Source organism: Lontra canadensis, unplaced genomic scaffold, assembly GCF_010015895.1.
Source record: "Lontra canadensis isolate GAN:19392208 unplaced genomic scaffold, GSC_riverotter_1.0 scaffold120, whole genome shotgun sequence".
Taxonomy (NCBI): domain Eukaryota; kingdom Metazoa; phylum Chordata; class Mammalia; order Carnivora; family Mustelidae; genus Lontra; species Lontra canadensis.
Genome location: NW_022631114.1, coordinates 2,268,172 through 2,295,940, shown reverse-complemented (window position 1 = coordinate 2,295,940; position 27,769 = coordinate 2,268,172). Strand labels below are relative to the sequence as shown.

The 27,769-nt window shown below is 48.2% G+C and overlaps 1 protein-coding gene across 3 annotated transcripts in view; it reads right to left on the bottom strand.

Annotated features, from left to right (window-relative positions):
• The window catches only part of SIPA1L2 (signal induced proliferation associated 1 like 2), a 213,070-nt gene that overhangs the window by 29,394 nt on the left and 155,907 nt on the right, over positions 1-27,769 (bottom strand). For all 3 annotated transcript variants that reach the window (XM_032841144.1, XM_032841145.1, XM_032841146.1), the window contains exons 11-17: positions 25,867-26,141; positions 13,436-13,693; positions 11,444-11,527; positions 9,820-9,920; positions 9,336-9,439; positions 7,052-7,440; positions 385-609 (exon numbers count right to left, since the gene is read on the bottom strand). In XM_032841144.1, coding sequence (XP_032697035.1) covers positions 385-609; positions 7,052-7,440; positions 9,336-9,439; positions 9,820-9,920; positions 11,444-11,527; positions 13,436-13,693; positions 25,867-26,141 — 1,436 coding nt within the window. The remainder of the gene's footprint in view (positions 1-384; positions 610-7,051; positions 7,441-9,335; positions 9,440-9,819; positions 9,921-11,443; positions 11,528-13,435; positions 13,694-25,866; positions 26,142-27,769) is intronic.

Below are 27,769 nucleotides of genomic sequence, written 5' to 3'. Positions count from 1 at the left end.
TAAAATCTTTAAAAAAAAAAAAAAAAAAAGAAACACACTCATGGACTCTGCGGGAATTCAAATTGTCCTTGAACTTGTTTATTTAGAGACGGGCTCTAGGGTCACACCATCAATAGCACATTACTGTGATTCTTCTACTGCAGGCAGCTTTTTGGAAATAAGAATAAAGAACAGGGATTTCTTTTGCGTTTATATGCAAACGTCAAGGAAAGAGAAGACTCTCAAAGAGAAACATAAATGTGAACATTTGAGAAGTTTTACAGAGATGTTTCCAGATTACTCCTTTTAGAAAATATACTTCTGTGGAGGGGGGACAAACACATGTGCTTAGTCGATCCCCACAACGCGTGAGGTTGCCTAGGGCTGAGCCGCCGTCCGCCTTACCCCTGACACTCAGCCACTTCAGGTTCCTCAGGTGGCGGGCTGCCCTCCGACTTCTTCCAGCCGATGACGTACTTGCTCACTGGTCCTTGCCTGTGGTAGGGCTTGGACATGGACCCGGCGACCTGCTGGGCGCTGCTGTGAGACACGATGTAGACTTTGGATGTATCCAGCGACCCACTGTTCTTGGAGCAGTGAGCTGAGGGGCTTCCTGAATGGTGTGAACCACTGAGGAGAAAAACAGACAAAAGCTGTCATAGAACCAGATTCCGGCAGTGCTGACATGCCTCCGGATTCGAGGGCACGGCGCGTTACCCCTGGGGGGTTGTGGCAGACCCAGCCTTCCTTCCTCCAGGGGCCAAGGATGCCCATGTGTAAGCTGAATTCCTGTGGCTGGAAGCATGTTAAAAACAATTGGAGGAGGGAGCCTGCTTCCCCCTCCCCATCTGCCTGCCTCTCTGCCTACTTGTGATCTCCCTGTTGAATAAATAAATAAAATCTTAAAAAAAAATTGGAGGATAATCAGAGAGAAACACAAGTAACATATTTAAACTGATGCTTCAAAAGGTGGGAAACCCCAAAGAGGGTCCTTAATCTCAGTGGCCGCCAGGAAAATGCCAACACAAAGCACGACAGAGTACCACGGCACACCAGCCACACGGGCAAACGCGGGACCGTCTGACAGTAAGTGTCCAGTGCTGGCCAGGCTGGGCAGCCATGGGTGCCCTCCCAGCACTGGTAGGAGTGAAAAGCATGTCAGACAGTCTGGAAGGCAGGCTGGGCATGACCTGCGAAGGCGTGCGGGGCACGGCGTGTGACCAGCAAGTCCGCTCCTCAGTGGACACCGCAGACAGACCCCTGCATGGGTGCGACTGGAAACAGGCCGCAGTGTGGACAGGAGGACTGATCGTAATAGGTCCCCAACGGCGCCACCTCAATCATCAGCCAACTAGACGGTCAATCATTAAACAAGAACGGATAAAGGGGATGCACCATGAATAATGAACCAAGCCCACAAACAACTCGGGTGAGCCTCACAGACACCGTGTAGCCAAAGAAGCAAGTCACGAAGAATACGTCAAGTGTGATTCCATTTTTAAAGGAAGTTTATAAACAGGCAAAATGGCGTTGGTCAGAAACACAACATATTCAGTTAGTAAAACAATGAGGCGATGCGAGGGGAGTTAAGTAAGGATCAGGAAAGCGAGTTCGTGACTACTGAGGAAGAAGGGAAGGGCTGTGGGTGTGCAGGACACAGGAATCTTCTGACAGAGAAATTCCAATTCTGCATCTGGTGGCTGTGTGCGTGTTTGCCGTATGACCACATACTATAACGGCCACAAAATAAAATTTAAGTGATGCAAACCCTAAAACAAACAACACAAAATTTTTAAAGTCAGTGATTAAACTAAGGCCAGAAGGATTCCCCACTGACTGCATAACCACCTGTAGAAATATAAAAGCCTAAAGACCTTTTTTATTTCAGGAAGACTGACAAAAGAATGTCTTATAAAAAATGAGTAAGAATAGACATCAGGGGATTACTTTACAAACACGAAAAAATGTAAATGTTTAAATTAGGGTAGGCCTCCTGGTAGGATGAACTATAGCCTTATTCCGGAACCCCTGAGAAGTACCTACCTCCCTGAAAACCTACATAATCAAGCAAGTATCCTTCGACGCAGGCAGTAGAAAAAAAAAAAAGTCCAAAATTAATAATGGCTATTAAAATGGACTTGTTAGAAACGGTCAAAAGGAAATAGGGTAACAAAATAAACCAACTCATTTTTGAGGGATTACGTAGCTGGAGACTCTTTGGTAAATGAAAAAATTAAACAAATGAACAAAACAAATAAAACAACTCATTTACAACTATGAAGGTCTGGCATTCCTGCGTGGGACTCAAAGTAACTTCAGTTCTGGGCTCTAGACTGCAGACCCTCGGGGGAGACGTCTTCCTGCCTTCCCATGCCCAGAGCCACCCAGGGAAGCAGCAAGGACTAAGGGAGCTAATGAACTCTTTCCATTTACTGGGTACACACCCGGGAGTCACCTTCCAAAATGAAAGCTCTACATCCAGGCCATGGGGTCTGAAGGCTCATATGTTGTCCCCGTAAGCTGCTTATTTTTGAAAAACTTCAGATCTTGGGTTAAGGTATAAAAACAGTAGCAAAACACCTGTCTATCGTTCATCTACAGCCGCTGTTAATACCTTGCTACATCTGCATTATTCCTCTATTTATTCTTCTCTGAACCATTTGAGAATCAGTTGCATGCTTCATGTCATACTCCCGCATTTCAGCATAAGTCCCTAAAGAAGAAGGATATTCTTCTTTTATTCACATGGTATTGTTATTCACATGTTATTCACATGGTAATAACATGATGATCACACTCAGGGAATCACCCATTAATCCCAGAAATGCTTATGGCACTAGCTTCCCCATTCGGAGCCCAGTGAAGGATCGTGCATTGACTTTAGCTACTCAGAAGTATCATGTACCTTGAAGCCTTTGATTATCCCTGAGATGTTTTACCGTTAAAGTCTCCGAGTTCCCCAGGTCTGGGAAGGTCAACATGCTGCGTAAGTCACTCACACTCTCTGCTGAAATGACCAAGATGACGTCTCTGGAGGATGTACCGTGAATAAGGACAGCAGTCAGAAACGGTTATGTGCTTTCCCATTCGTTTTACAAAAGTTGTTTTGCTAATTCAGACTTGATTAAAACTGTCTTGTACCCCAAGAGTAAAATATTTAACCTGAAACTCTAAGAAGATCTTGGGGTCGTAGGTTTGAGCCCCACACTGGGTATAAAGGTTACTAAAGAAAATAAAAAAACTTTTAAACTCCAGGATCAAATCTGCTGAATCGATTTGATGAGCAATAGGGCAGGACTCTAGGCTTAGCTAGGAAACGTCATGATAAAGGCTTTGCCTGAAACGAGTAGATATTCCAGAATGTTGGCAGGAAGCTTTTCATGAATCCTTCCCTTCTAGACTAAAGTTCTTACTTTCCAGTTTCACCGCCAACTTCCGATCACTGTCACTAAGAAAAGGGCATGAATTGAACAGTAAACAAGAGTTAACAGGAGCCCTTCTGCAGGAGAGGCCAAAACATGAAATTATTATTATTTTCTGCACTTGCTTCATTGCGCTTTGCAAAACCCTGGTTAGGCTGATACGGTCCTGCTTTGGTTTCTGAGCACTTACTAAGCGTCCTGCCCTCACAGCAAGGGAAAAAAAAAGAGGGGAGGGGTTCCTGAACTAAAGGTCTGAGCAGCAGAGACAGCAAGCTGCATCCTGTGCTCGTCCGGCTTTCTGGATGACTCCCGCGCACCCCTCCACCAGCCACAGAAGCTAGTCTTAAAGAGTTTGACGTCCCCCGTGTCCCTCGGCCCAGTCCTGGAATCCTACCACATACACAGCTCTGTGCATGCTTTCCTCTTGGACGGCCGCTGGAGAGCACCGCGTGGGCTCTGGGACTGGTAGGGCTGGCGGTACCAGAGCAGGCCATGCAGTGATCTGCGCTCCTGAAAATCAGACCTGGGACCTGCGGATCGATCCCACGTGCCTCCCGCTTCTCCAGAGAAACCCCCCAGTGGGTTTGTGAACTCAGACAGTAGGCATTTACCAAGCACGCTGCCCTGTACGCCCTCCATCGTGTCCCAAGGAGTCCAAGGCCACCATGTGCAGAGAAGCGCACGCAGCGCACAAGACAGGCCAAGTGCCTCCCAGCCTCCGGACGCCCCAGGAAGGCACCGGGGAGCTACAGCGCTGTGCCGGGAGATGTACAGAAGGCACAAACCATTTCAGCCAGGGGTGAGTGCTAAGCAGAAAGGCAGACAGGGGATGGCATACCTAGCGTGTGTGGGGGCGGGGTGGGACCTCAGCCAGGGCGGTCGGCCCTGGGGTCAGCCCCTACGAGTTCGTTTTGCTCCTTCTGCCACCTGGGCTACTCCCAGCCACAACAGTGGCCCGTGAGCACCAGGCCTCGGCTCCTGGGTGACCACGCCCCAGCCCGAACACAGACAGGAGAGGAGCGCAGGGGGCTGGGGGTTTGTCATCACAGACACGCAGAGCCCAGTCGGGGCGCTGGCCCTTCGGGGTCCGGAGAATCCGACAGACGTTTTCAAGAGCAAAATTCCTTTTACCTCAACCTGCAGAGATTTCAAATCTTACTGCAAACATTTTACATGTAAAGTATGATATATTTAATGCTTCAAGTACTTCAAGATAAAGTATTTTATATATATATATACACATAACAATCTTTAAAATTTTTAAATATTTTTAAAAACTTCAAGATATTGTAAGTTTTATTCTCTCTAGTCCTCCTGCACAGGTCAGGGGACAGACAGGAGGAAGGATTCAAAGACTCAATTTAATGACAGAATTCCATACTGAGCAAAAGCCTACAGTGTAAGCTGAAATGCGGCTTCAAAGTCCCCATCCGCTAAGAACCACAAGAAAACCCCAGCCCTGTGGTAAAGGATTCCAGCCCCTCAGCATATATCATCTCCCCAACAGCTGTGCACACGTTCAGTTTCAAGTGGTAGAAAAAAGCACAATCAATCAGAAATTCAATCTCCCACTTTTATATACTTTCTAATAGCGTCACCCATTAATTTAATGAATGGGTAAGGTATTCAAGAAAATCTCCTTCAAAGGCCTATAAATATCCCTGCGTCTATTTATAAACGAACGTGCCCTCCAAGCAGCTTCCGCAGAAATTTCCCATAACAGTGCTACAAAATTCTATTTGCGATGCCCATTACATTTGTCTAACCAGGGATCCTGAAGTCAGCTGTTTTACCAAACCGTAGACTCCGAACAAGACATTAGGAGGGTCTAACATTCCAAGGGGATTTCTATAGTATGTCTGGTTTCCAAGTGTCCTGGAAGTTGGACAGGAATCATGCAGGTAACAAAAGTCCTTGCCAGTACGTCTGTATTATATAAGTTATTCATCACTAAACATATTTCCAGTGAAATTATTCAAGAGAACCGGTAAACAGTAGTAAGGACATCTGTTTTAGAAAAGAATCTCCATATCCTAAGCTCCCGTGCCCCAACAGGAGACCGAGTGTGGGGGGACCCTTACGATTCCCCTGTCTGGCACCCGCTCCCCCTTCTCCTGGTGGAACAACACCCCGATTTTCTTCTGGGGAAGCAGCTGTCTTCACCACCCCTCAGCTGCATGGTACAGGCCCAGCGAGGCGGGGGGGGGACTGCTTTCCTCAGACAGTGGAACCCCCTACTACTGTGGTAAGGCCAAGGGGACGTGAGGAGGGAATGTGGAGATGGCAGGGGTGGAGTTTTTGCTGAAACTGGAGAAGGACCACACTTTCTTCCTGTGGACACTGGGGCATGGGCTCAGGGGGCCTGCAGGTGACACGGCCATCTTGGATCAGGAGGCGCCCCCTAAGACTTCACGGGCTATCATGTGGAGCTTTAAGATGGGAGCTGACAGTCTTGGGGGGTTATCACATAGCTGCAAGCAGAAGAACTTTGACAGTTCTAGACCTTTCCATCACAGGAGCTAAAGTACTGCCTATGTTGTGTGAAACAGTGGGGAGTTTGACTTGTGACATGAATGCCCTCAAGTGACACAGATGGTCAGTAAGACACTGATGAAGTGGGAGCCACAGGACAAGAAAAGAGCAACGGCGGCAGTGAATATGTACGCGCGTGTGCGAGGCTCACAGAAGTGACCTCCCTTGATGTCCAGGGCAGAGAGCTGAAACGTTCTGCACGTTGGCTTTGGGAACGGGGCTGCAGATCCCTCCTGTCCCTGCCCGCTGGCTGCATAGGGTGTTGCCCCTCGTGGCTTCAAGCCGAGATCTCAAGAAGTCCCCAGGGGGACTGTGGGAGGAAGGGAGAAGGTCCGGCAGGCAGCACTGGCCTTGAGAAGGGCTGTGGGGAAAAGCCCGACAGTACCCGGGAGCTGAGTTAGGAAGCCTTGAAGACAAGAAGGGAAATTCTAGGGTGGTCGGTGTGTAGGGGTTAACTTCTGTCCACCACCAACCCTGAACAAATACGGATTTCTGTCTCGTCTCTGACAGCAGAAATCACAAATGATCGAGGGGTTTTAAAACCACTGTACAGACATACATCACAGAAGGGTATAAAACTACTTCGAACTTCATGTTAAACATCTACACTTGGAAAACACTTCCTGTAAATTTAGTTAGTCTTTATTAAAAAAAAATATTGGACTGATGATGTGAACATACTCTCAGACCTCGGGTACCCATGTTTGGTAAGGGGGCCTTTGGAACACAGAAGCCACGGGCACCGCCCTAATCGGAGGGAGCTACGTGCAGACAACGCAGACCCCACTCCCCAGGTTACCGGCGCTGCAACCAGAATACTGTCCAGCTCCTGTCCACTTCTCCTACAATCGGTTCCTTATAGGAACCGATTAAACTGGGAGAGAGAGGTCAGTGGCCTGACTGGAGCACTTCCTACCTGTGTGTAGCTCTCTCTGCGGCTGAATGAGGAAGTCAAGTCACAGCCACCTGCTGTGCAAATCTCCCAATCACACTTCCGATACAAGCACTTCACTCGAAGTCCGGTGGCTGGGCAGCCTGGTGTCGGGCTACCCTGCTGTTCCCGTTTCAGGCCCCTCCCTGACCCCCGCGGGACCCAGGGGCACCCCCAGGGCACTGACCTGGAATGCGACGAGATCTCGCTGAGGTCCCCCATGCTGCCGTCGGCCGCGCTGCCCGCCGAGATGGCCGGCGCGTAGCTGTGCACCGCGAACATCTTCGCCGGCTCGTCGTCGGGCCCCGGAATGTCGGCGGAGTCGGCCCACTGCTCGGCCCGGCTGTGGATCACTGACCTGCTGCCCGCCAGGTGCACGGGGCCCAGGACGGCGGCGGGCATGCAGGGGGCCGTGTCGATGCCGCTGTCCGTGGAGGCCCCCTTGATGTAGGTCAGCCCCAGCAGCTCTGGGTCCATCAGGTCCCCAGACCCAAAGTGCTTGTCGTCGCTGTTGCTGGACGTGTTACTGGAGAGTGTGTTGCTGCTGGAGTGACTGGAGCAACTTTTGTCTCCAATCTTGGGAAGAGGAATGGAAAGGCTTCAGACAGAGCCCCTACCTTGCTTCTTTATGAAGACAGTTAGTCTCACCCAGACCCCCAAAGCTACAGACCAGAGGATCGCACCTGAGCCCTTTCTACTAGCTCTTCAACGGGAGGCAAGAAGAGAACTCACTTAAAAAAAAAAATTCTGATTTGATATAGAAGTCCCAGGTTCCTAACTCCTCTCATAATTCATTTAAAGTTAAATAGGAATCTTCTCAAATCTCTGTTCAATTATTCGTGCCTCGAGCACAGAAATATTACCACAGTGTCATAGCCAGAAAATAAACCAACACATGTTGTACAAACTGAGAAAGCACATGGAAAATTAAATAAAGGGGGGAGAGCAGCTTTTTATCAAGAAAATTCTCCTGGGCCACCTGGTGGTTCAGTGGTTAAGCCTCTGCCTTCGGCTCGGGTCATGGTCTCAGGGTCCTGGGATCGAGCCCCACATCGGGCTCTCTGCTCGGCACCCCTCTCTGCCTGCCTCTCTGCCTACTTGTGACCTCTGTCTGTCAGATAGACAAATAAAATCTTTAAAAAAATTCTCCTGTGACTAATTACAGTGCCAGCCCTGGGTGTGGACAGAGGACTTGGGTTTGAATCCCAGCAGCACAATATCGTCTTGTCACTTAGCCCTTCTCTCTGCTCCCAGTGTTGAGCTCGGATGATTAATCTGTGGGCCCAGCAAGATAATACTCTCTAATGTCCTGCAGCCACAAAGTGCATTGTAGGTACAAGTGACTTCTCTGAGAGAGCCCAAGTCATCGGGTGCCCCAGGTGCTAATGAGCAGGGCTCTGCGGTCCTCGGAAGACAAAAGAGGTCCCTCTGACGGGTCCCCTACAGATACGGTGGCTCTGCACAGCCTGGGAACCTTGGAAGCCCCAGCAAAGGGCAGGATCGTGAGCACAAGTTGTGCCCTGACCTGCCGTCGAGCGCCTTGGCGTTTCTTCTTCACCTTGTCACCCTGTCAGCTCTACACACGCCCCTGCCCTTGACCTTCGCAGCACACACAGGTACTCTCCCGGCCTACTCCCACCCCTGCCTTCCTTTGCTTAAACCAGCGCTGAGACTTGTAAAGGTAGAATTCTAGGGCTGCTGTAAGGCTGACTCAAGACAAGGGCCCCACAGCACAAAGGGGAGGAACGTCACACGTGTTCCCGAGTCCCCGGCTGTGGAGCTTGCTAAGGCCTCTTGAAGAAGAGGGGAAAATGCAACGAAGTTAGGAAATGATAAAATTTCTTCACTTGCAAGTTTTCAAACCGTTGGCTTTGTGTGGCAATGACCCACAATTTGTGTTTTCACGTGCGATAGAAAGTTGTGCCTCATGGAGCGACGGTGGCCTGGGAGGCTGCCTCAGCGGGTGAGGAGTAAATGAGTAACTGATACCCCATGTGCCAATGACCGAGAGCCATGCACCGGGCGTGGCTGGAGTGCAGCCTGCCCCTTAGTCAGCAGCTGCCAGCGTTACCGGGGACCATCAGGAACCAGACAGTGAGGGGCCAGCTGTGGGCAGAGCCACTCCGGCTACACATACACACACCGCCTCCTGGTTTCTGGCCAAGCCCACCAGGTAATGCCCACAAGGGAGCGAACCGTTCACAGATTAAAAACAGGACTGTGATTTAGTAACTATTACACTGGGTATCAAGGATCAAAAGGCTGAGGATATAATCTAGGTTTTGCCAATAATTTACGGTGTGACCTTTCTTGGAGGTTCTTCATAAATCAAGGAGGAAAAAAGGGAGCTTAAAGTCTTCCTTTATTTTCACCTCGCCTCTACTGAGAGTCCCTGCTGGAACAGCTCCCGCTGTGTGCTGAGATGGCTCGGAACGGCCACGCGAGAGGGTAGCCCGCGAAGGAGGACTTACGTGGGAGAGCTTATTGGGGGAGTCCTTGCAACTGCCGTCCTTCTGCAGGGCTCTTTCTTTATAGGAACTCAGGACTTTGGGGGGCGGGCCATGCCATTTGGTTTCTGTCACATGAAGAAGAGAATAGCTGAGTATCTAATTTGTTGTGTTGACAAAAGAGCAAAGCAAACACAGAAGCCGGACGACAAAATGGTCTGGGGGAAATGAACAAGACTGTGGTTCTGGAACGTTCTGGTCTCACCAGTGGATATCCCCTGAGCTTCCACAAAACAACTCACATAAAGCTCAGGTTCCATTTCCGTCGGTACCACCAGTACGGTGACCCACGACCACATCCCCCGCGACACTGGGAGACCCAGCTGACCGCACGGGCATTGTTGCAGGACGGCGCTGACCAATGGGAATGAAGGACGGATGAGTGGACGAGAGATGGGAGGAAAGAGGGAGCAGGACAGAAGGGCTGGGCAGCTGCATGTCTCATTACCCAGGTGCCTGCTTCCGTCCAGGCCGTCCTCCCGCTCCCTGGCTCCTTCACACTCCAAAGGGCCCGCACCCTGGTGCTCGAGCAGCAGAGGAGAGTGGCATCTGCAAAGAGCACAGAGCTGAGTGGCCTGCTCGCCGGGTGTCCCCTGGGTGCACCCCCCCACCCCGTGCGTCCCCCGCCCCGTGTGCTGCTCCCGCCGGGCCCGTCCCAGGGAAGCCCCGCAGCAGAGGCTGCTTTTGGCAAACGGAAGGGCCACTGTCTGCCGGCCCAACCCTGCCAGAGAAGCGTCAGCACCTGGAACCGGGGACTCTCGTTTCCCCGCTGGCTCAACAGAGGCACCTGGGTGACAGCCACGTGTAGACACAAAAAGGCTGCCGATCCCGGGAGGCTGGAGAGCTGCCCAGGGTCAGAGGAGCTGTCCCGTCCCCGGGAAGCCAAGGAGGAGCTCACTGCTGTGGTTTCGTTTTGTTTTCTCTTGGGCCCTGATACTTCCTTACGTCCAATTTTTTAAGGAAAAGAAAGTCCATTGATTGGCTTGAGACGACATCTAGGTGGATTGGACTCCGTTTTATGAAAACCCCACATAGGACAATACAATCTTAAAAAGGAAAGAAATCCCAGGAAAGTTCTTCCTGTCTCCAAGTGATTCCTACAGGATTCTGTGACAGATCCTCGTTTGCAAAAGAAAGACAGGGACGGTTTTTCCACTGATCCAAAAAAAAAAAAAAAAAAAATCCCTTCCACTTTCCAAATGCAACTCGACTGAGAAAAATGTCAAGTTCTTTTCAAGAACTCCATCTGCTACGCAAGGTAGGGGACGCACATGTAACTGACTGCAAATATCCACTTCTAAGCCCAGACCAGAGGGAAGCGGGATCCAGGAAGAGACGCTTCCCTCCGCACCTGTGAGAGCGGTAACAGAAAGCTGCTGTTCCCGTGGGAGACCCTTCTCGTCTGACCTGGCCATTCTCTCGTCTCCAGACCCAATTAAAAGCAATATAGGGCAATGATGTTGCTGGGAGCACCTTTTCCTCCCAGAAGTCGTGAATGTTTCCCGTGAGTTGCTGCATCTGTCAGTTCAGCATCTCTGTGTCCCCAAGTGTCCTCAGGCTGTACCTGAGCTGCCGGCTCCTGGATATGACATTCAGGCACACACTCCAAGGGACACTCCTCAGCTGGATGTATGAGGCACCCTTCTACTGTTCTCAAACAGGAGGCATGAAAAGACGGCTAAATGCTAAACCTGCCTCTTCCGATCTGGGGCCGTGTTCGGAGAAGATGCACTTCCCAGAGAGGCTGTGAATTTATTCCTTGTTGGCAGTTTAAGTGAGGGGACAACTCCCAAGGGCTACTGACTGTAGAGTCCCCAAATCCTTCATTTTTCAGAAAGACTTTCCTTATTCACATGAAAAAAATAGGCAGGCTCCGAAAACAGACAAACAAGCTCTACGTGCACAGGAATGATGAGCTTTCTGGCCTGGACAGGGACTTATTAAAAGCCTGTCTGGCATTTTTCCATCCCCCAAATGGCTTCATATACAGCAGGCACACGGTAAATGCTTCTGCGTGAGCCCCTGACCAAGTCCCTCCCAGGGGCCAGCAATGAGGGAGGACTGAGCAGTACCCGTCATACGCCGTTTGTGGTCTCCAGGGTCCGCTGCTGCCAGGCCCGGGGTCGCTGGAGGACGACTGGTTGCTGGGCGAACTTCTGAAACAGTGACTAGAATCATTAACAGGGCAGCAACATATCTTCGGGGTGTCCACGTGGGGACCCGGCCCGTCCCGCTTTACTAATAAACTCATTTGACAGCAACAAAGGAAAGGAAGAAATAAATACACATCACAAAATGAAACGGAATGCACTTTGGACCGACAGACCAAGAACAGGAGAGGCCAGAGACAGCGGGTGGCTCACGGCTGGCAGCTCGTTACAGGGAAGGGATGGGGCAGGAGTAAGCCGTCACTCTCCAGAGATTTAAAGCTCAGTGATGACTCCAGTGAAATATGGAAGAACCACGATAGAACCCACCAGAATCCAGAATTACGAAAACGTTACTATTACTTGCTCAATGAAAACTTAACACAAGGCATGTTTTCGTCTTGTATTTAAAACCCATGCAGAGACAGAACTCTAAATTTGTCAAAACCATTTATTTTCACACATCCATTGGATGCAATCCTATTTATTTCAGACACACAGAAATAAGTAATGCTCATGAGAACCCATTTGATAAAGACGGGCTTGCCAAGTTTCCATTTTGCTGCTAGAACCCTCCAGGTCTTTTTTTTTTATCCCCCCTATAATTCACTAAATTTTACTTTACTAAGGGAGGCTCTGCGGACCCCGCAGACCCCTCCTGTGAGCTACCTATGTGCGCTTCTTTGAATATGGGGAGTTTATAAACTCAGCGGACCTCTGGGAAAGGAGACCCAGAGCCGAGATGATTTAATGTCAAGTTAAAGGAATGCTGTTTCTGCATTTGACCTGTCAAGAATAGACTGGAGAAAGCAGAGAAAGACCTCAAGTTTTAATCTTACCTATACAGCCTTACTACGTGCCGGAATGGTTCCGGAAGCAGTCTGCAAATACTGAGTCCACCTTTGTAATGCTCTGCAGAGTTCTCTACTATGACTAAGCTTATTTTTCAGATGAGGAAATCGGAGTGGGGAGAGAGCATGAGCAATAGCGGCGGTGAGCTGCCACAGGGTCAGCAGCCTGGCCCAGCGCCCTTGATGCCAACACTTTAGGAGACCAGAGCCTGGCAAACCAGTTTGCGGAAACTCACCACTTCGCCATGGCCCGTAGTTACAAAAAAGCGGAAATAAAAAGCGGCTGCAATTAACAAGACGAATTTACCATTTCGTTCAATTAAAACTACCTACTGTGAATTGCGCCCCCCAAATTCTCACCAGCTTCTAATGCCATACATGCACTTTAAAACAACAGCATCTTCTCATTGAAAAATTAATATTAGGGGCGTCTGGGTGGCTCCGTCAGTTGAGTGCCTGACTCTCGGTTTCGGCTCAGGTCATGGTCTCAGGGTTGTGAGATCGAGCCCCACGTAGGCTCCTGCTCAGTGGGGAGTCTGCTTGAAGATTCTCTCCCTCTGCCCCTCTCCCTACTCTCTCTAAAATAAATAGATAAATCTTAAAAAAAAAAAAAAGTTAATTTTAAACTTCACTCAGTTTGCTTAAAACAAGAAAAAAAAAAGCAAGGAAATGCTAATGATCTTGGGACCTCTTAAAATACTATACACATCAGGATGATGGGATTTGGTCACTGATCTGCAGTTTTATTTATACTCAAAACCGCCTGCACTTATCTAAGAAGAATCCCTTCTCTTGGGTGTCTTGTCCAGGTGTAGGGAGCAAGGTGACCGGGAGGACCAGGAGAGGGGAAGGCGAGGCCCCGGTGGGCCAGCCTGGGGCAGCCCCGTTGGGTGAGGTATGAGACGGATCCTAAGCACGACCACATCTGGGGCCTGCCCTGCTGCCCCTCCTGCCAGCTGGGGCAGAACAAGTGAACTCAGAAACAAGCCAAGAAAGGAGTCCTCCCTGTGATGTCAAGTTCAAGCCTCAGAGTTTCGCAAGGGCCGTCCCAGAGGAAAGGCCTTACCTCGTGCCATCCGGCAGCTTCCGGTCGAAGGAGGTGCTCCGAGGGATGGCAGCCTGGGCCTGCTGGAGCAGCTGCTGGCACGGCAGTCGGTCGGGTGTGCCGGGCACGGGGGAGGCCCGGGCCAGGGGCTGCAGGGCTGGGGTGGGTACGCGATGCCACGTGGTGTTCCTCCGGAAGGGCGTCTTGTACTCGCATGGGGTGCCTTCGCTGTCCAGTTTATACTCTACCATGGGGATCCGGCAGAGCTCGGAACACCCTCTGTTGGGCGGAGAAGAGCGGGTGGGTAGGCGGGCTCCGTGCTGAGCCATCGACGCGGCTGCTCAGGGCTTCCAGACCATGGAGGAAAGCCAGGAACCCCCAGGAGCATCCCTGGTTTATGGGGACTCTGTCTATGACCCAGCAGGAACCAGCAGCATCCGGGATCAGGCTTGTGGCTCTGGTTAATGACAAGCTATTGCTTTAGGCATTGCGTGCATATATCCTGTCTCTCTGGGTCGTCTGCAAACTTCTTACACCCGAATACATTTTAACCAAGTTGCATACATGGAAATCACACATACCGAACACAGGGCAATGAACAAACTTCAACAGATTAAAAGTGCCTCCCATACGATCTGAACAGATTCGAAAGAAGCACAGTTATAGAACTAAGAATTACGTCACAGGTCCACCTTTTCTATGGAGTCTGAGAAAAGTGAAAAACAAAAGCAGTAAACGCCGTCACAGTCAAGGGGAAAGCAGAGTGCCCATCTGGTCAAAGTGGGGTTCTTAGTAGCCGTGGTCGCTCTCTTGAACTAGAGTTCCGGTCCCCCAAACGGGACGTGCTGGAGCACACTCTCATGTGCTTCGGGGAGCAGTCAGGAACGGGAGACCGGTCAGCCTCACATTGTGATTTAAGCCAGACCTCTCTCAAGTTTCTCATTAATTACAGAGTGCAGACAGCACTATTAGCTTGACCAAAGGGAGCCTGGGACACCAGCTGGCACAGTATGGCAAGCGCACGGAAGCCTGGGTAAGTTTCAAGTCTGAGCCCTGGTTACCATGTTGATCGAGGGGTGTCTCTCCCCGGATGTTCCAGAGTCAACGCAGAAGCTTGCTCATACTCTCCCCCCAAGAAATCCACTAGGGGAAGGTGTGGTTCTTTAAAAAGGAGACTTCCAGTCTCAAGATGGTAGAGGGACATTTCAGCCTCTTTTCCAAATCATGTAAGAATGAGAACAAGAAACAGAAACAAAGCTGACCATCTACCAAACTCGAGACAGCTGGAATTCTAAACCACGGCAATCACAGGGAGAAGGGAAATGGAACGGTGCTGATGGTTCAGCAGAGCAGAGGAAGGCAAAACCCAAGAGTGATGTAGAGGGACACAAGGAAAGATGTGACTATTCCCCTTACACACCCCCCGAAAAGGGGCAAAGGGACGGGAAGTGCCAGGCACTGCAGGAGGCGAAAGCAAGAGAGAAGGTTTCCTAGGAGGGGGTGATTTACAAAAGAGAGAACAAAGGAAAGTTTGAGCATTACATGGCAGGGTTTAATCAGGCAATAACCACCCCTACCTCTAGGGGGCAGGAGCAACGATGTGGGGAACTCCACCTGAAGGATCCCGGCTCCAACAGAGGAGAGCATGGCTGAAAACAAAAGGTTAAGTGAAAGTCTCACTGGAAAATGAGACCCACAGTCATCTCCCCTTCCTCCAAACCCAGCTTCAGAATGCTGATCAGCCTACAAAAGGCTAAGGAGGATCTTCTAGCAAAAAGACAATGAGTTGAGGGGCACCTGGGTGGTTCAGTGGGTTAAGCCTCTGCATTCCACTCAGGTCATGATCTCAGGGTTCTGGGATCGAGCCCCGCATCAGGCTCTCTGCTCGGCAGGGAGCCTGCTTCCTCCTCTCTCTCTCTCTGCCTGCCTCTCTGCCTACTTGTGATCTCTGTCAAATAAATAAAATCTTAAAAAAAAAAAAAAGACAATGAGTTGTAATTAGATGTAAGCCACCCAATCACCCCGCAGTGAGGCTCACCGACCAACCATATCCTTACAGAATAAGAAAGAACTTTTGAAATTTAAAAACATGATAGCTAAAATTCAAAAATAAAAAAAAGAAGTTTACTAAGACCAAGGTAAACTGAGGACCTCTCTAAAACTGTTACAAGCACACAAGCATGTGAAAATTAAAGTTGGATCCAAGAAGCCTGATGTCTAGACAGAGGTACCAGAAAGAGAAGAGGGGGGGAAAGGTGGGGAGGAAATGATTAAGAAACAATACAGGACAATCTCCAGAATTAAAAGATACGTAAAACCAGATTAAAAGGTTCACAGAGTGCCCAGGGTGATGAGTAAAGGAAGGTCTATGTCAAGAGAGACATACATACATATGTAGAATGGAAGGAAACTTCTGGAGGCCATGGATACACTTACGGCGTTGATTAGGGTGATGGTTCCAAGGCTGTATACTTATCTCCAAACTCACTAATCTGTGTGCATTAGATGTCTACAGCCTTGTGACATCAGTCATACCTCAATAAGGTCTTTTTCAGACATCATGTGGAACTTGAACTCCTGAGTTATAGAGGATATCCTGAGTTTCTGGGGGGACAGGAGGTATGGAAGGTACAGCAGTATTGGATGAAAGTTACTTCTCACCCATCAAATCAACAGTCCTTGGAAAAACAGGTAGGAATACAACAATGACCTGATTTTTGGCTCGGGAAACCAAATGCATGGTTGGTGCTACCGTCTGAGTTTAGAAAGGGACTGAATAAACCATCTGAAGGAGAACCTCCTGCTTGTTTTATTAAACTTTACTTCATCTTTTATTTTAACTTTCCTTCCTTCAAACCAAAATTATCTCTAACCTAGACAAGTTTAAATTACCCTGGATCTCCTCAACACATTAGTTAAACGACTGGTCAATTTGATAAGCCCAGATTTACACTGGATTGCATGGCTATTATTATTATTATCATCATTACTTCATGAAACTCCAAGGCTCTGCAATGTTTACTCATGGACTTGTACTATTTCCCAGTGTTTTTCTCTTTAACTAGGTGACACATCCCCTGGGACTACTGATTCATCCAGAGACCAACAACCTAATTAGAAATCATGAGGTGGGATATGGCAGTCATATCAAAATATTAAGAAAACCTACTCTTGTCTTCCAGCCTACTGGGTACTCTAAGCAAGTCAATGGTAGTGAGGTGAACCCAGGGCTTTGGTCTCAAAGCCTGCAGGGGCCCAGAGAGTACCTGTCAGGGAATCGAAGTGAGGGGTTCTGGAGTTATATTTGAATGAAAGGAACAGGAACCTTGGATCCTGTGGACCAATGTGTATCTCCAGATCCTGTTTGGGTTTGGGCTAGGCTTAAAAGGAAGAAAAAGCAAAGAGAAAACAGATGGCTGAGGCATGTGAAATATTTCATTCATGCTCCTCGATTGTAGCCTTTCCTAAGACATTGTAATTTAGCTCGAATCTTTGAGGAAAAACATTATATAAATGCATAATCATGACTAATATTTTAAAAGAGTGCTGACACAAACGTGTGCGAACACACGCGCTTGACGGGAGATTCCGGGTGGAATTATTTCATTTCCAACATTTTGGACAAAGTCATATGTAAATGATCTTCTTAATACTAAAAACTGGGGCTCTTATGCCTGAATAAAGAATAGCTCTTTTCGAAAGAATGGCTTTATTTGGAAAACCAAAATAAATTTTGTGAGTATGGGACACTTTTATAGCAACTACTCTTACAAGCGAGGTTTCTGCTTTATTTCTAGGACTAAACCATCAAATAAATGCCACTAATTTTATGTGGCAACATACCATCAAACCCAGTCAAACACAGTTCTGTTCTAAAAAATGTCTGGAAGGACACAGGTAGAAAATTCAGCCAATTTTTAGGGAACTAGGAAGAGGTTTAAAATAAGAGTTGTCACTTAGCCTACAGCTCCCTGTTACAGGGAACATGAGAGAAACTTCTCACCCTTTACACCTGTCCCTGGCCTCGCACACACTCCTCTTGTCTCTGTGGCTAGTTCTAGTGAAGGATGCCGGGTGAGATCTCCCTGCTCCTCTGGAGCATCACTCCCTGAAAGAGCACCCAGCAAGGATTCCTGACCACTAGGTCAAGACCAACGGAAACCCAAATGGACCAAATGCAAAAAGACCTAGCACAAAAAGATAATCCCCCCCACCCCAAAGTGAGCTGCTAATCTTGTATGTAACTGAAACAGGTTTAATTTAATTTTTTTTTTATTTCTAAAAAAAGACAAGCCTTTAGCTTCTCGCATTATAATACAAATTCAGACCTCAGGGAGAGATGCCCTCGGCTTCCTGTGGACATACACCAAATCAAGTCCACGGACGTGAACTGCATTTTTAGCTTCTGGCACACTTTTCCCAGGTTGCTTGCCAAACAAAGACACTGGAAGACGTTAGAGAGGGCCGTGGGGGTCACTTACATGTGAGCATATTGATTTCCTCTTTGGTCAGTAACAAATGCGCACGTCACCTACTTATGCTTCTAATTAACATGCGAGGTAGACGTCAATACGCACTCCGCTGCAGGGTTAACTATACGTACAATAGTTACCGTTGCTTGTCTAGCCAGGAACTTCCCTGGGTCTAATACTGCCCTGTAGTATTAGAAGGAAGGCAAAAACATTCTCTGGACCAAAGTGGTGGTAAAATACAAGCTCACTGAGCCTGCGGCACACAAAACTGTGAAACTGACAAGCAGCTGGCATCGCTGGAGCCCTCAGAGCATCTTATATTTTACTGCTTTACTCTGCAAAACACGGCTCCTTGTCCTTCTGAACTCAGCACAACAGGCTTTCTGCGATGGCTTATGTCCTGGACCAAGGACGCTCACGAGGGTCCTTGTAAGCACACTGATCAGCGCTCTCCCTGTGTCCTGCTGTCTGAGGTGGCTTCTCCCTGGCAGGGTCCTAGGGCGGCAGTTGCTACTGCTTCCTGGGCTCTGGGCATGGCCGGCTGGGGGGAGGGTTGCCCGCTCGAGGGTCACAGTTACAGGCACTTGCCTACACTGCCAAGCACTGCACTTACCCATCCCTTACACAGCGACACCCTGCAAAGTCCCCAGCCGGCATCTGCCCCCATAGACCAACTTCTTCCAACTGACCCTTCTACTTTCCTGGAAGAACCCTCCATTAGCTGTCAGTAATTTGGGCATCTGAAGGCAGAATCACCGCTGGGCTGTGGCCCCAGTTCTGAAGGCTCCCTGCCACCTCTGAGCCTGGCCGTCGGGGCCATCCTGGATGGCTCACCCAGATGGGCCACAGCACACTCTCCTCTACTCATTCCCAGCAGGATCCTCCCCCAGGAATCACGCTGTTCTCCATTAAAGACACAGTTGGGGCTCTTGGCTTAAAACCCCAGAGCTATAAGGGCAGTTGTTTGAGCAGTTGCCTTTGGCTGAGGTCATGATTCCAGGGTCCTGGGATCGAGACCCACATCGGGTTCCCTGCTCAGTGGGGAGCCTGCTTCTCCCGCTCCCTCTGCCCCTGCTTGTGTTCCTGCTCCCGCTGTGTTTCTCTCTCTCAAATAATAAAATCTTAAAAAACAAAACACAACACAACAAAACCCAGAGCTGTCAAAGTGTGAGAAATAGCACCGTCTTTTGGGCCCGTGTTAAATCACACAGGCAGTGTGCAAGCTCTCTCAAGTGCCGGCTTCACACGAAATAAGTCAGTCAAATAGATGCTACTCTTTTTTTTCCTTTTATAAAACAGAAGGAGCTAGTATTAAATAGCAAAAATGTGCATCAATGTTCACGAAAGTTCTTCCCAGAAAACATGTAGATGTGAAGAACTATAGAATGGCAAAGTTTATAGGATAATCAGAGTTGTAGAAAATTGTAGAGCTGTAAAATTCCCTTTGTGTACCTTCTTTTATAGAACAACTCATCGTTAGCCTGTTACTTTATTCTTTGCTTCTTCTGTGAAAGCAGGACACATGCCACTTCAAAACTAAGAGTGGGGGAAGAGTTCGGTGGGAGGATAACCAGGGAGAATTCTTTTGAAGAGATGCAACATGAAATCAAAAACCTAGAAAACTGAGAAGACTGAAAGAAACAAGTTATATTCTACCAAAAAAAAAAGGGTGGGGGGAAGGGAAAGAAAAAGGCAGTTGGATAAGTTAGCTGGATCTCCAGTGGGCAGACCAGGGACCAAACAACCAGGGCTCAATCACATAATTGTAACTTGCATTTGCTGTACTCTGAAACTGCATCACAGAGAACCTTTAACTGAACCCCGTAATCAATCAAAAAGCCTTACAACATATTGTTGTGCTATCCTTGACTTCCAGTCTGCCCCTGACCTTGTATGGCATGGCCCTGTTTTCCATACACACCACAGCATTTCAATGTCACAAAAATGTCTGAGGGGCTCAAAAGGAAATCTCCCACCTTCAGAAGAAGGCTCAGACAGGTTGGAAAGTTAATATAACCCATCGGGGACAGGTTCACGGCTGGAACCCAGACTCCTAGCTCAGTGGTCTTTCTTAGACATTCTGCTGTCTCCTTAGAAAATTATCAACGAATCGGTAATGTGGCCCACATCATGTCATTGTTTCCACGAGGAGCTAAGAGGCTCTTTGGGAACAAAGGCAGATAGATCCCCTCAAGTGAACTACCTGCTTCTTTTCTGTTATGCGCTTTGTAAAAAAACCTTTTTATAGCCCTAGGGATTGAAGTAATCACTGATATTTTAATCATTTTAATGTCTGTTATGCTAATAGCCTGCTAATAGCTAAGAGACTCTTTCCAAATCATCCAACAAGGTGACAGGGGCAATTGGTGCTCATTCACTTACATCAAAAACTCTTTCTTTCTGTTGCATAAAAAAATCAAAAGCTTCCAACAGGGAGATAACCACATAGCATAACTTACTGTAAGGGTTAGGACAGTGGCATATAGGAAATAGGTACTACATGAAATATTAATGCAATTTTCTACATATTTCCTTAATTTATATCCAGATAGACACTGAGATGGTACCTATAAAAAGACACATCTAGACCGTAAGCCCACATGGCCAAGCCCTTTGAATAAAGATCTTGAATTGAAACGGCGTGTGTCATACTGAATAGGAAGCAAGGCCATCCAGTGCTAAATAATCCAACCGCCCGCCCCCCTCCCCTTCCTCGCCAGCCACAGCGGCAATGAGTCTTGACCTACTACACACCCAGCACAGCCTCCAACTTAAACCACGAGCTCAGGAAGGTCTTCAGGAAGCCAACCTCCTCTTTTTTTTTTTTTTTCCTTAGAAAGCTTGAGACCAGGAATAACATTTTACTGCATTACATCCTTCAAAGTTAAACGCAGAAGATTCTCAATAGTTGTTTGATGCCTGGTTTTTGATGAATGGATTTCGTGAAAGAGAATACCCGTGACTGCCCGTTATCCGAGTGGGGTATGCTGGTCATGCGCGCACCTGTCAGCTGCCTAACAGAACGCTCACGCTCACTGTCCCCCTCTGCGCTCCTGTGTCAACTTCAGGGGCATTACAACATTTCAGACTGCTGAATAGGCAGGAGCACCATAGTGTAGATTACTGACTGGAGAGAGTGGAGGATTTCCTGCGCTGAGATTCTCAGTATCAAGTAAGAAATTGTGGCCACAGTTTGAGAAACCCACTTTTGAATGTGAAGACCTGTACTTTAGAATGCCAAGTAGACCACGAAAGAGTCCAGGGAAGTAAAGATAATGTCTGTCCCTCGCATGTGCATAGCCTCAGGGCCCCACACAGGGCACAAACCAGTTGAGGGTTAATGACAAGACTGAATGAGTAAACACAAGGCCACCACCTTTTTGTTCCCTCTATAATGCAACGTTCTTACTTCAAAGAGGAAGGGAAAAATCTGAACTTGACATTGGACGGACAGGGCAGAGATGCAGAACATTTTACAATTCACACTGACGGTCATTCCTGGAGAGTGCCCCTAAGACAATACCACATGTGGGGCACCTGGAGGGCTCAGTCAGTTAAGCATCTGCCTTTGGTTCAGGTCGTGATCCTGAGGGTCCTGGGATCCAGCCCTGCGTCAGGTTCCCCACTCCGTGGGAAGCCCATTTCTCCTTCTGCCTCTGCCCCTGCCCTGTGCACATGCTTTTTCTATTTTTCTTTCTCTCTCAAATAAGTAAAATCTTCTAAAAAAAGACAATACCAAATGTAATTGATTTTTTAAATCCACACAAAGCAGTTGGAACTCTAAAAATCTCACTTAGGTCAAGATCTCAACTCACCATCTACTTTAGATCTCTCTCTCTCTCTCCAACCTGCTAACTTGATGAAATTAAGTTTCCCTTCCTTGTTCAGTCTCTGGAACTAGGTGTGTGTACTTCAGGGTGTGGAACGATCTAGCAACCAGCAGCAAAGAAGAACAACCTGAAGCTTTGCTCTACAGAATGAGCTTAAAGTAAATTTATAAAATGAGCATAAAGCTTCCGTGGAATGACGAAAGAACAATTAAAGCTCTAGACGACAGGAGATGATTTCCACTGTTTTGCATTATATAGAAAAATATGTCTGGGATGGTATGTCAACAAAGTATGAAACATTACATGAAATACAGGTGCCACAGCAAGGAATTTCATCTCCACGTTTCTTGGACCTATTTACTGTTATCACTCACATTGTATAACAACTCATGTGTAATTCTGATGAGTTGTTATTGCCTTTATATCAGCCTTTTAAATGGATGTGCTTGCCTTCAAATGACATTGATAGAGTGTCAGTCACCTTTGGAGGCTGGGAGCTGGGGCAGTGGGATCCCTTGCAGACCGGAGTAAGAGCTTAATGAAGCCTCTTCCGCCAAGTCCTCTTTATCTTTGCCACAGAGACGTCTGCTTGGGAAATGCCCTCCTCCCTTTAAAACCTCATTTCCATTTGAAGAGCACTATTCCCCAACTGCCTCGTGCCACTCATTCCCTGTCCCTGCGAATCCGGCTCCAGGTCCAACCCCAGCAAGATATCAGCTAATAAGCATTCCCGAAGGGACCCTCCCAACTCCACAAGGAGAAGGGAAACACAGCTCTTCCTCCCTTTCAAGTGGAGGGACCGCTGAATTACCATCACCCGGAGGCTGGAGAACGGGCCTTCAAACCCTAGGGTGGCTTTTGATAAATACTTTCCCAACTAAAGACTTCGTTTAATCCCGCAGCTTCTGAGTCATAAGCAAACACCGTCGGACGTGTGAACAACCAGAAGTGAGTCTATTAGGGGACAGGCCTGTCCTACTGCTGATGGGGACAGACAGGTTGGAGGCGAGTTATTCCCCACTGAGATCCTGCGGGAAAAAAATCCAGCTGATAACACAGCAAAAATGAAACTAGGCATTTTTCACTGTCTTGTATGCGATGCTTACAAAGACTGAAGTATCTTGTAATTCACTGATTTGGCTAATTTTGTAGTCCTATGGCTCCTGCAGCAAGATACACCCCCCCCACACACACGTCCATTTTAAAGAACTTTCTTTTTTTTGCCCCCTCCCTGACTAGCACTCAGAACCCGGTGTGAAAACGGAGGCCGTCATTACCCATACCACAATCACACGTGTGGCTGTAGCTGGAAACAGATCCTTGTGCCAAGGAGAAATGGCACTAGCGATGTTTCTTTCAAAAGTTCTGTATTTTAATTTTTTCAATGAGTCAAGCACTACCCATGTCCCCTGTTAAGACCCACCCCGCCACTGTTCCTTACAGAAAGGGAAGAGCACAGAGGCTAAACTTGCTGGAGCACAGATGGAATTTAAAACGATGTTCGTCCTTGAGTCGCGGTCTAAAGCAAAGGGGTGTTATTTCAAGGGTCAGGATTCGTTGTGTGAAGCTGCCTGACAACAGAAAGTACTTTTATCAGGGGCCCAGACAGACAGTTGCAGGCAGAGCCCGAACCCCAAGCTCACAGAAATATGGATTTAAAAATTTACAGATGCAAATTCCCACCAAACGGGAAGACTGAGTGGGAGGAATTTTAAATGATATAGGCGAGGCCTGAAACCTTTGTGACTTGCAGAAATGGGGCTGGGGGTAAGGGGAGTGTCACTACCAGGCAAACCCGTGAATTCTGATCCTGGCTAAGGTAAAAGTACAGAGGACTGTTATTCCAGATTAATCAGGAGAGAAATCTGTATCTTCAGGGAGTGACATTAATGAGACTCTGAGAAAACAAAGGCAAAATCTGTAAATATCTTGAAGAGCTTCGATAAGAACATTCGCATTTAAAACAAAGAAAGAATCCGTTATGTGCAGACCAAGGCAGATAACGCGTCCTTGGATAGAAGAGTAACAGCTTGAACTTTTAAATGGTAGTGTGTGTGTGTTTGAGCTAAAAAACAATCCAGTATTTCTCAGGAAATTGTATTCTTCTAAATCATATGTTTTAAATACCAACCATAATAATTTTAACATCTTTTTTAACCAGATCTCTTAAGAAGCCTAAAAAAAGAAATTTCTACTGAGCAACAGTAGGCCAGAATTATAAACGGGCGAGAAATGTCATTCTTTAACTCAAAAGGAGAATGCAGTAACCTTTTTTGTCTAACTCCACAGCAGTAATCAAGCTCTAAGACAGATACTCACTAGATTTATAAACTCTATTTCCACCAAAGGTAGAAAAACTCTTACTACATGGGAAAACTTCTCGGAATGGACTTAAAATTTATTTTAAAACACTTCACTTACACAATAGTGTGGCTTCAAAGGTATAAAGGACTTGCCTTTGGTTATTTCTAAGTCTTGTTTTTAAGAAAATAGTTTGTCTGTGATTTCTTTGCCCTTGTACCTCTTGTGTGATTGGTGGGATTTTTGGAAAGCAAACAGACTGGACGGGACAGAACCTGGTAAGGCAATGAGAAACGTCCCAGATATTTCTCACAACACGCGGCTGCTAGTCTCAAGAGTTCAACTCATTCAACCTGTATTTTGTAAACCTACTGGGCAGATACAGGAAACAAGGCCACAGAAAGTCCTGCAGGTGGCGAGTGGTAAGAAATCGAACAGAGATGGACTTTGGCGATATTCTGCACGTTAGCTAGGGAGCAAGGTGGTATCCCTCTGGTCTGTTTTCTAAAAAAATGTCATGGTTTAGAGCTGTTCTGGCCAATCAACGGTAGCCACCAACCATGTGTGGCTATGGAAATCTTAATTAATTAATTGAAATGAAAAATGAACTTTCTCGGTAGCACAAGCCACAGCTCAAGCGTGTGGCCATTGCGTGTGGCCAGCGGCTACTGTTTCAGATGCCGCAGCTGTGGACCGTGGTCACTGTGGGAGCTGTGGCTGGACATCGCTGGTTCAGAGGATGAAGTCAGGAGAAAAAGTACAAGGAATGACCTCAGTGACCACAGAAGTACGTCTAGAAAGTGGGCACGGTCATCTTGTGATCTTGGAATGGTAAGAATTTCTTTTAGAGCATGGAAAAACTCACATGAATATCCTCAAGTTTTTAAATTAACTAAAATGTGTGGGGTACTGATTACCCTAGAAGGTGCTACGTGCTTTACATGTATCCATCCATCCATTTAATCTTTGTGAGAGTAGACATTATTATAATCCCCATCTTAGGGACAGCCAACTAGGGTTAGAGAGAGCACGGGCATGACCCAAGATCGCACAGGGATTCCAAGCATGCCTTATCTCTCGAAGGCCAGAGCCTGTAGGGTGGCCTGTAGGAAGGCCCTTGGAGCTGGAGAGAAAGTCTCACAGCTACACTAGCAGATGCTCCGGCCACAACGGTGGCCTCTGCCCACATGGATGGCTTGTTCCGAATTAGCCTTCTTTCCCCTCTGCACCTAGTATCTTCTTGATGTTGAGCTTGATTATTTTCTACTAACAATGGAACGCTCTCGCCTACCAATCCCATTCTCTTCCCACTCTCCACCACCCAGCTCTGAGCTTCCCAGCAATGTCCCGAGCCAGTTCACCTAGAATGGAGCCGCTGTCCCTTTACAGAGTCGGCCTCGTGTCCCTTCCCTCCTCCAGACCTACAGGCCTGATCGCTTACATACCCTGTTGAGAATCGATGACTTCACGTTACAGAAGAGAATTCTAGTGACACAGTATTTCACTTGCTAAGGGCTGAGCAATGATAAACCATTTGCTCTGAGATGTGGGCTCTCAGGGGTCCTGGGGCATCGAGCAGGTGCTCTGCTCCTCAGTTTGTTAATATCTCAGCCTGCACGTGGGCAATGTCCCTGGCAATTGCTTAGGAAATTAGAGTTGCTCATTTGTTATACACTACTAACTTTTTTAAAGCTCTTTTTCAATTGCTCTAATGCTTGATGGGCCCATGCCTTTGGCCCGAGACACACCCGACTACCCCTTCTGCGGATCCTGCAGGGGCGGCAGGGACAGTGCCCGCTACAAAGGCCAAGGAGGGGGCCAGCCCTGCCTCGGGCCTCGCAGGCCTTACCTCCGGGGCGAGCCATCGTCGTGGGGCTGGATGATGACCACCTTTACGGTCACAGAGGTCCGGAGCAGGTCAATCATCTGCTCGTGGGTCAGAGTGGCCACGGCCACCTTGCAGATCTCCACGAGGCGGCTCCCTTGGCGAAGGCCGGCCTTCCAGGCGAAGCCGAAAGGTTCCACGTCTGCAACGATTCCCTCGAAATTCACATGGAAGCCAAGCTGGCCCAGCCCGTTCCTCCTCAGGGTCATTTCCACGGTCTCGCAGCCTCGTGTCACTATCTGAGCCAGGGAGGAAGGGGGAGACTGTGAGACGTTGCTGTGGGGCACCCTCCCTCCCTGCTGCCCCCACCAGGTCAAGGTGCATACACGGGCCTCCCAGCCCTGCCCTCCAATGGCCCAGGCGACACGCTAAGGACATCGCAACGCTGAGTTCACCATAACCAGCCGTGGCATCGGATGCAGAGAGAACAGTGGATGTAAAACAGTGGCTTTACTCTTTAAAGGCACAAATACTCCTGATACAGGTGTCCTGCTTTTTCTTAGAAGACACTGACCCCAGAGCTCGTGAGCGTCAGATGGGCTCTGGTAATTCCCTCCTCCCCTCCCCCATGTCAGTGGGCTTGGCTCGGAAGCACATAAACCCAACTGCTCCAGATGGACCGTAGTGATGGCAAAATGTAGGCTTTTGAAACGATGACAGTTTCACCCACTAAACATTAAAAGCTACTCAGACAATTCCATCCAACTTATACAATGGCCCCAATCCCTTCCCAGCTAACACAGAGAGGGCTGCTCCCAGGAGGGCAGCCTCAGAAGTCAGGATGTTAGGAAATGTGTTCAAGTGCTCTCTACACCAGACGGCCCGCTCTGTCCTCCGGGAAGCCCCCTTGTGGGGGCGAGTTGCCCCTGCTTGCCTGGGTGGTGAGGACCATTTAGTTCCAATGTGGGCAGGCCTGCCAGGCTCCCTGGCATCAGCTGACAAGGGCACTGTGCAGGATGGAGCTCTGGCAGGGAGCAGAGACCCTCTCCCCAGCCACCACACCTGCAGGTCACCTCTCCTTCATGGGGTCCATCTTCTGGGGGCCAAGGGCAACCCCAAGCAGTGATGGTTTTAGTGCTCTGACCTTCCCAAAGGGTGTGAGTATGCAGCAGTGTCGTGAAAAGGAATGTGGAAGACAGGTGGTTGGCTTCCCACGCCGCGCTCTGAGACCCCGATCATTACTTAATGCCACCCTCAAAAGTGCTCACAGAGAGTAACGTACATGCACAGACAGAAAAACACAGGCTCGTTAAATGTCACTCGATGACTACGGCATTGCTTATTTGTGGGAAATTTAAAGTCGGGATGTATCATACCCATACCTCCCAAATCACAGAGCTCATGTATAAAGTTGCAGTTTAATAAATGCTCCATTTCCAGGAAACACGCCCTGAATACCCAGATTCCTGTTCAGTGAGACCTACGAGTGCAAGCACAGCTGTGGGACTGGGCTGTTTCCGTGCATGTCCGCTGTGTCTGTTTCCATGGTTACCCGCACGGGGACACACATGGCCCTTCGGCTTCCCACAGATACACACGGCAGCTGGGGGCTCAGGAAAACGGGGCGAGGCATTGCTGGTCTTTGCAGTGAGGTTTTAAAAGACTGAAGCTTGCAAAGTTATGAACTGAACTAACTGGAAATTGTCAGAGAAGGACACACCCTGAATAAAATTTTCCTTCACTTCTTTTTCAACTTTGTTTCAATGACGCTTTCCTACCAAAAGTCTACGTATGTGTGACAATGCAATTTTCAGGTGAAATTGAGCGTCCACACATCAGACTGAGGAGTGAACAGTCAAGCCCTTCCTGGGACCTTTGTGTTTCTCATTTCTTCCAACTGCCTGCTACCGGCCACACTTTTGCCGTT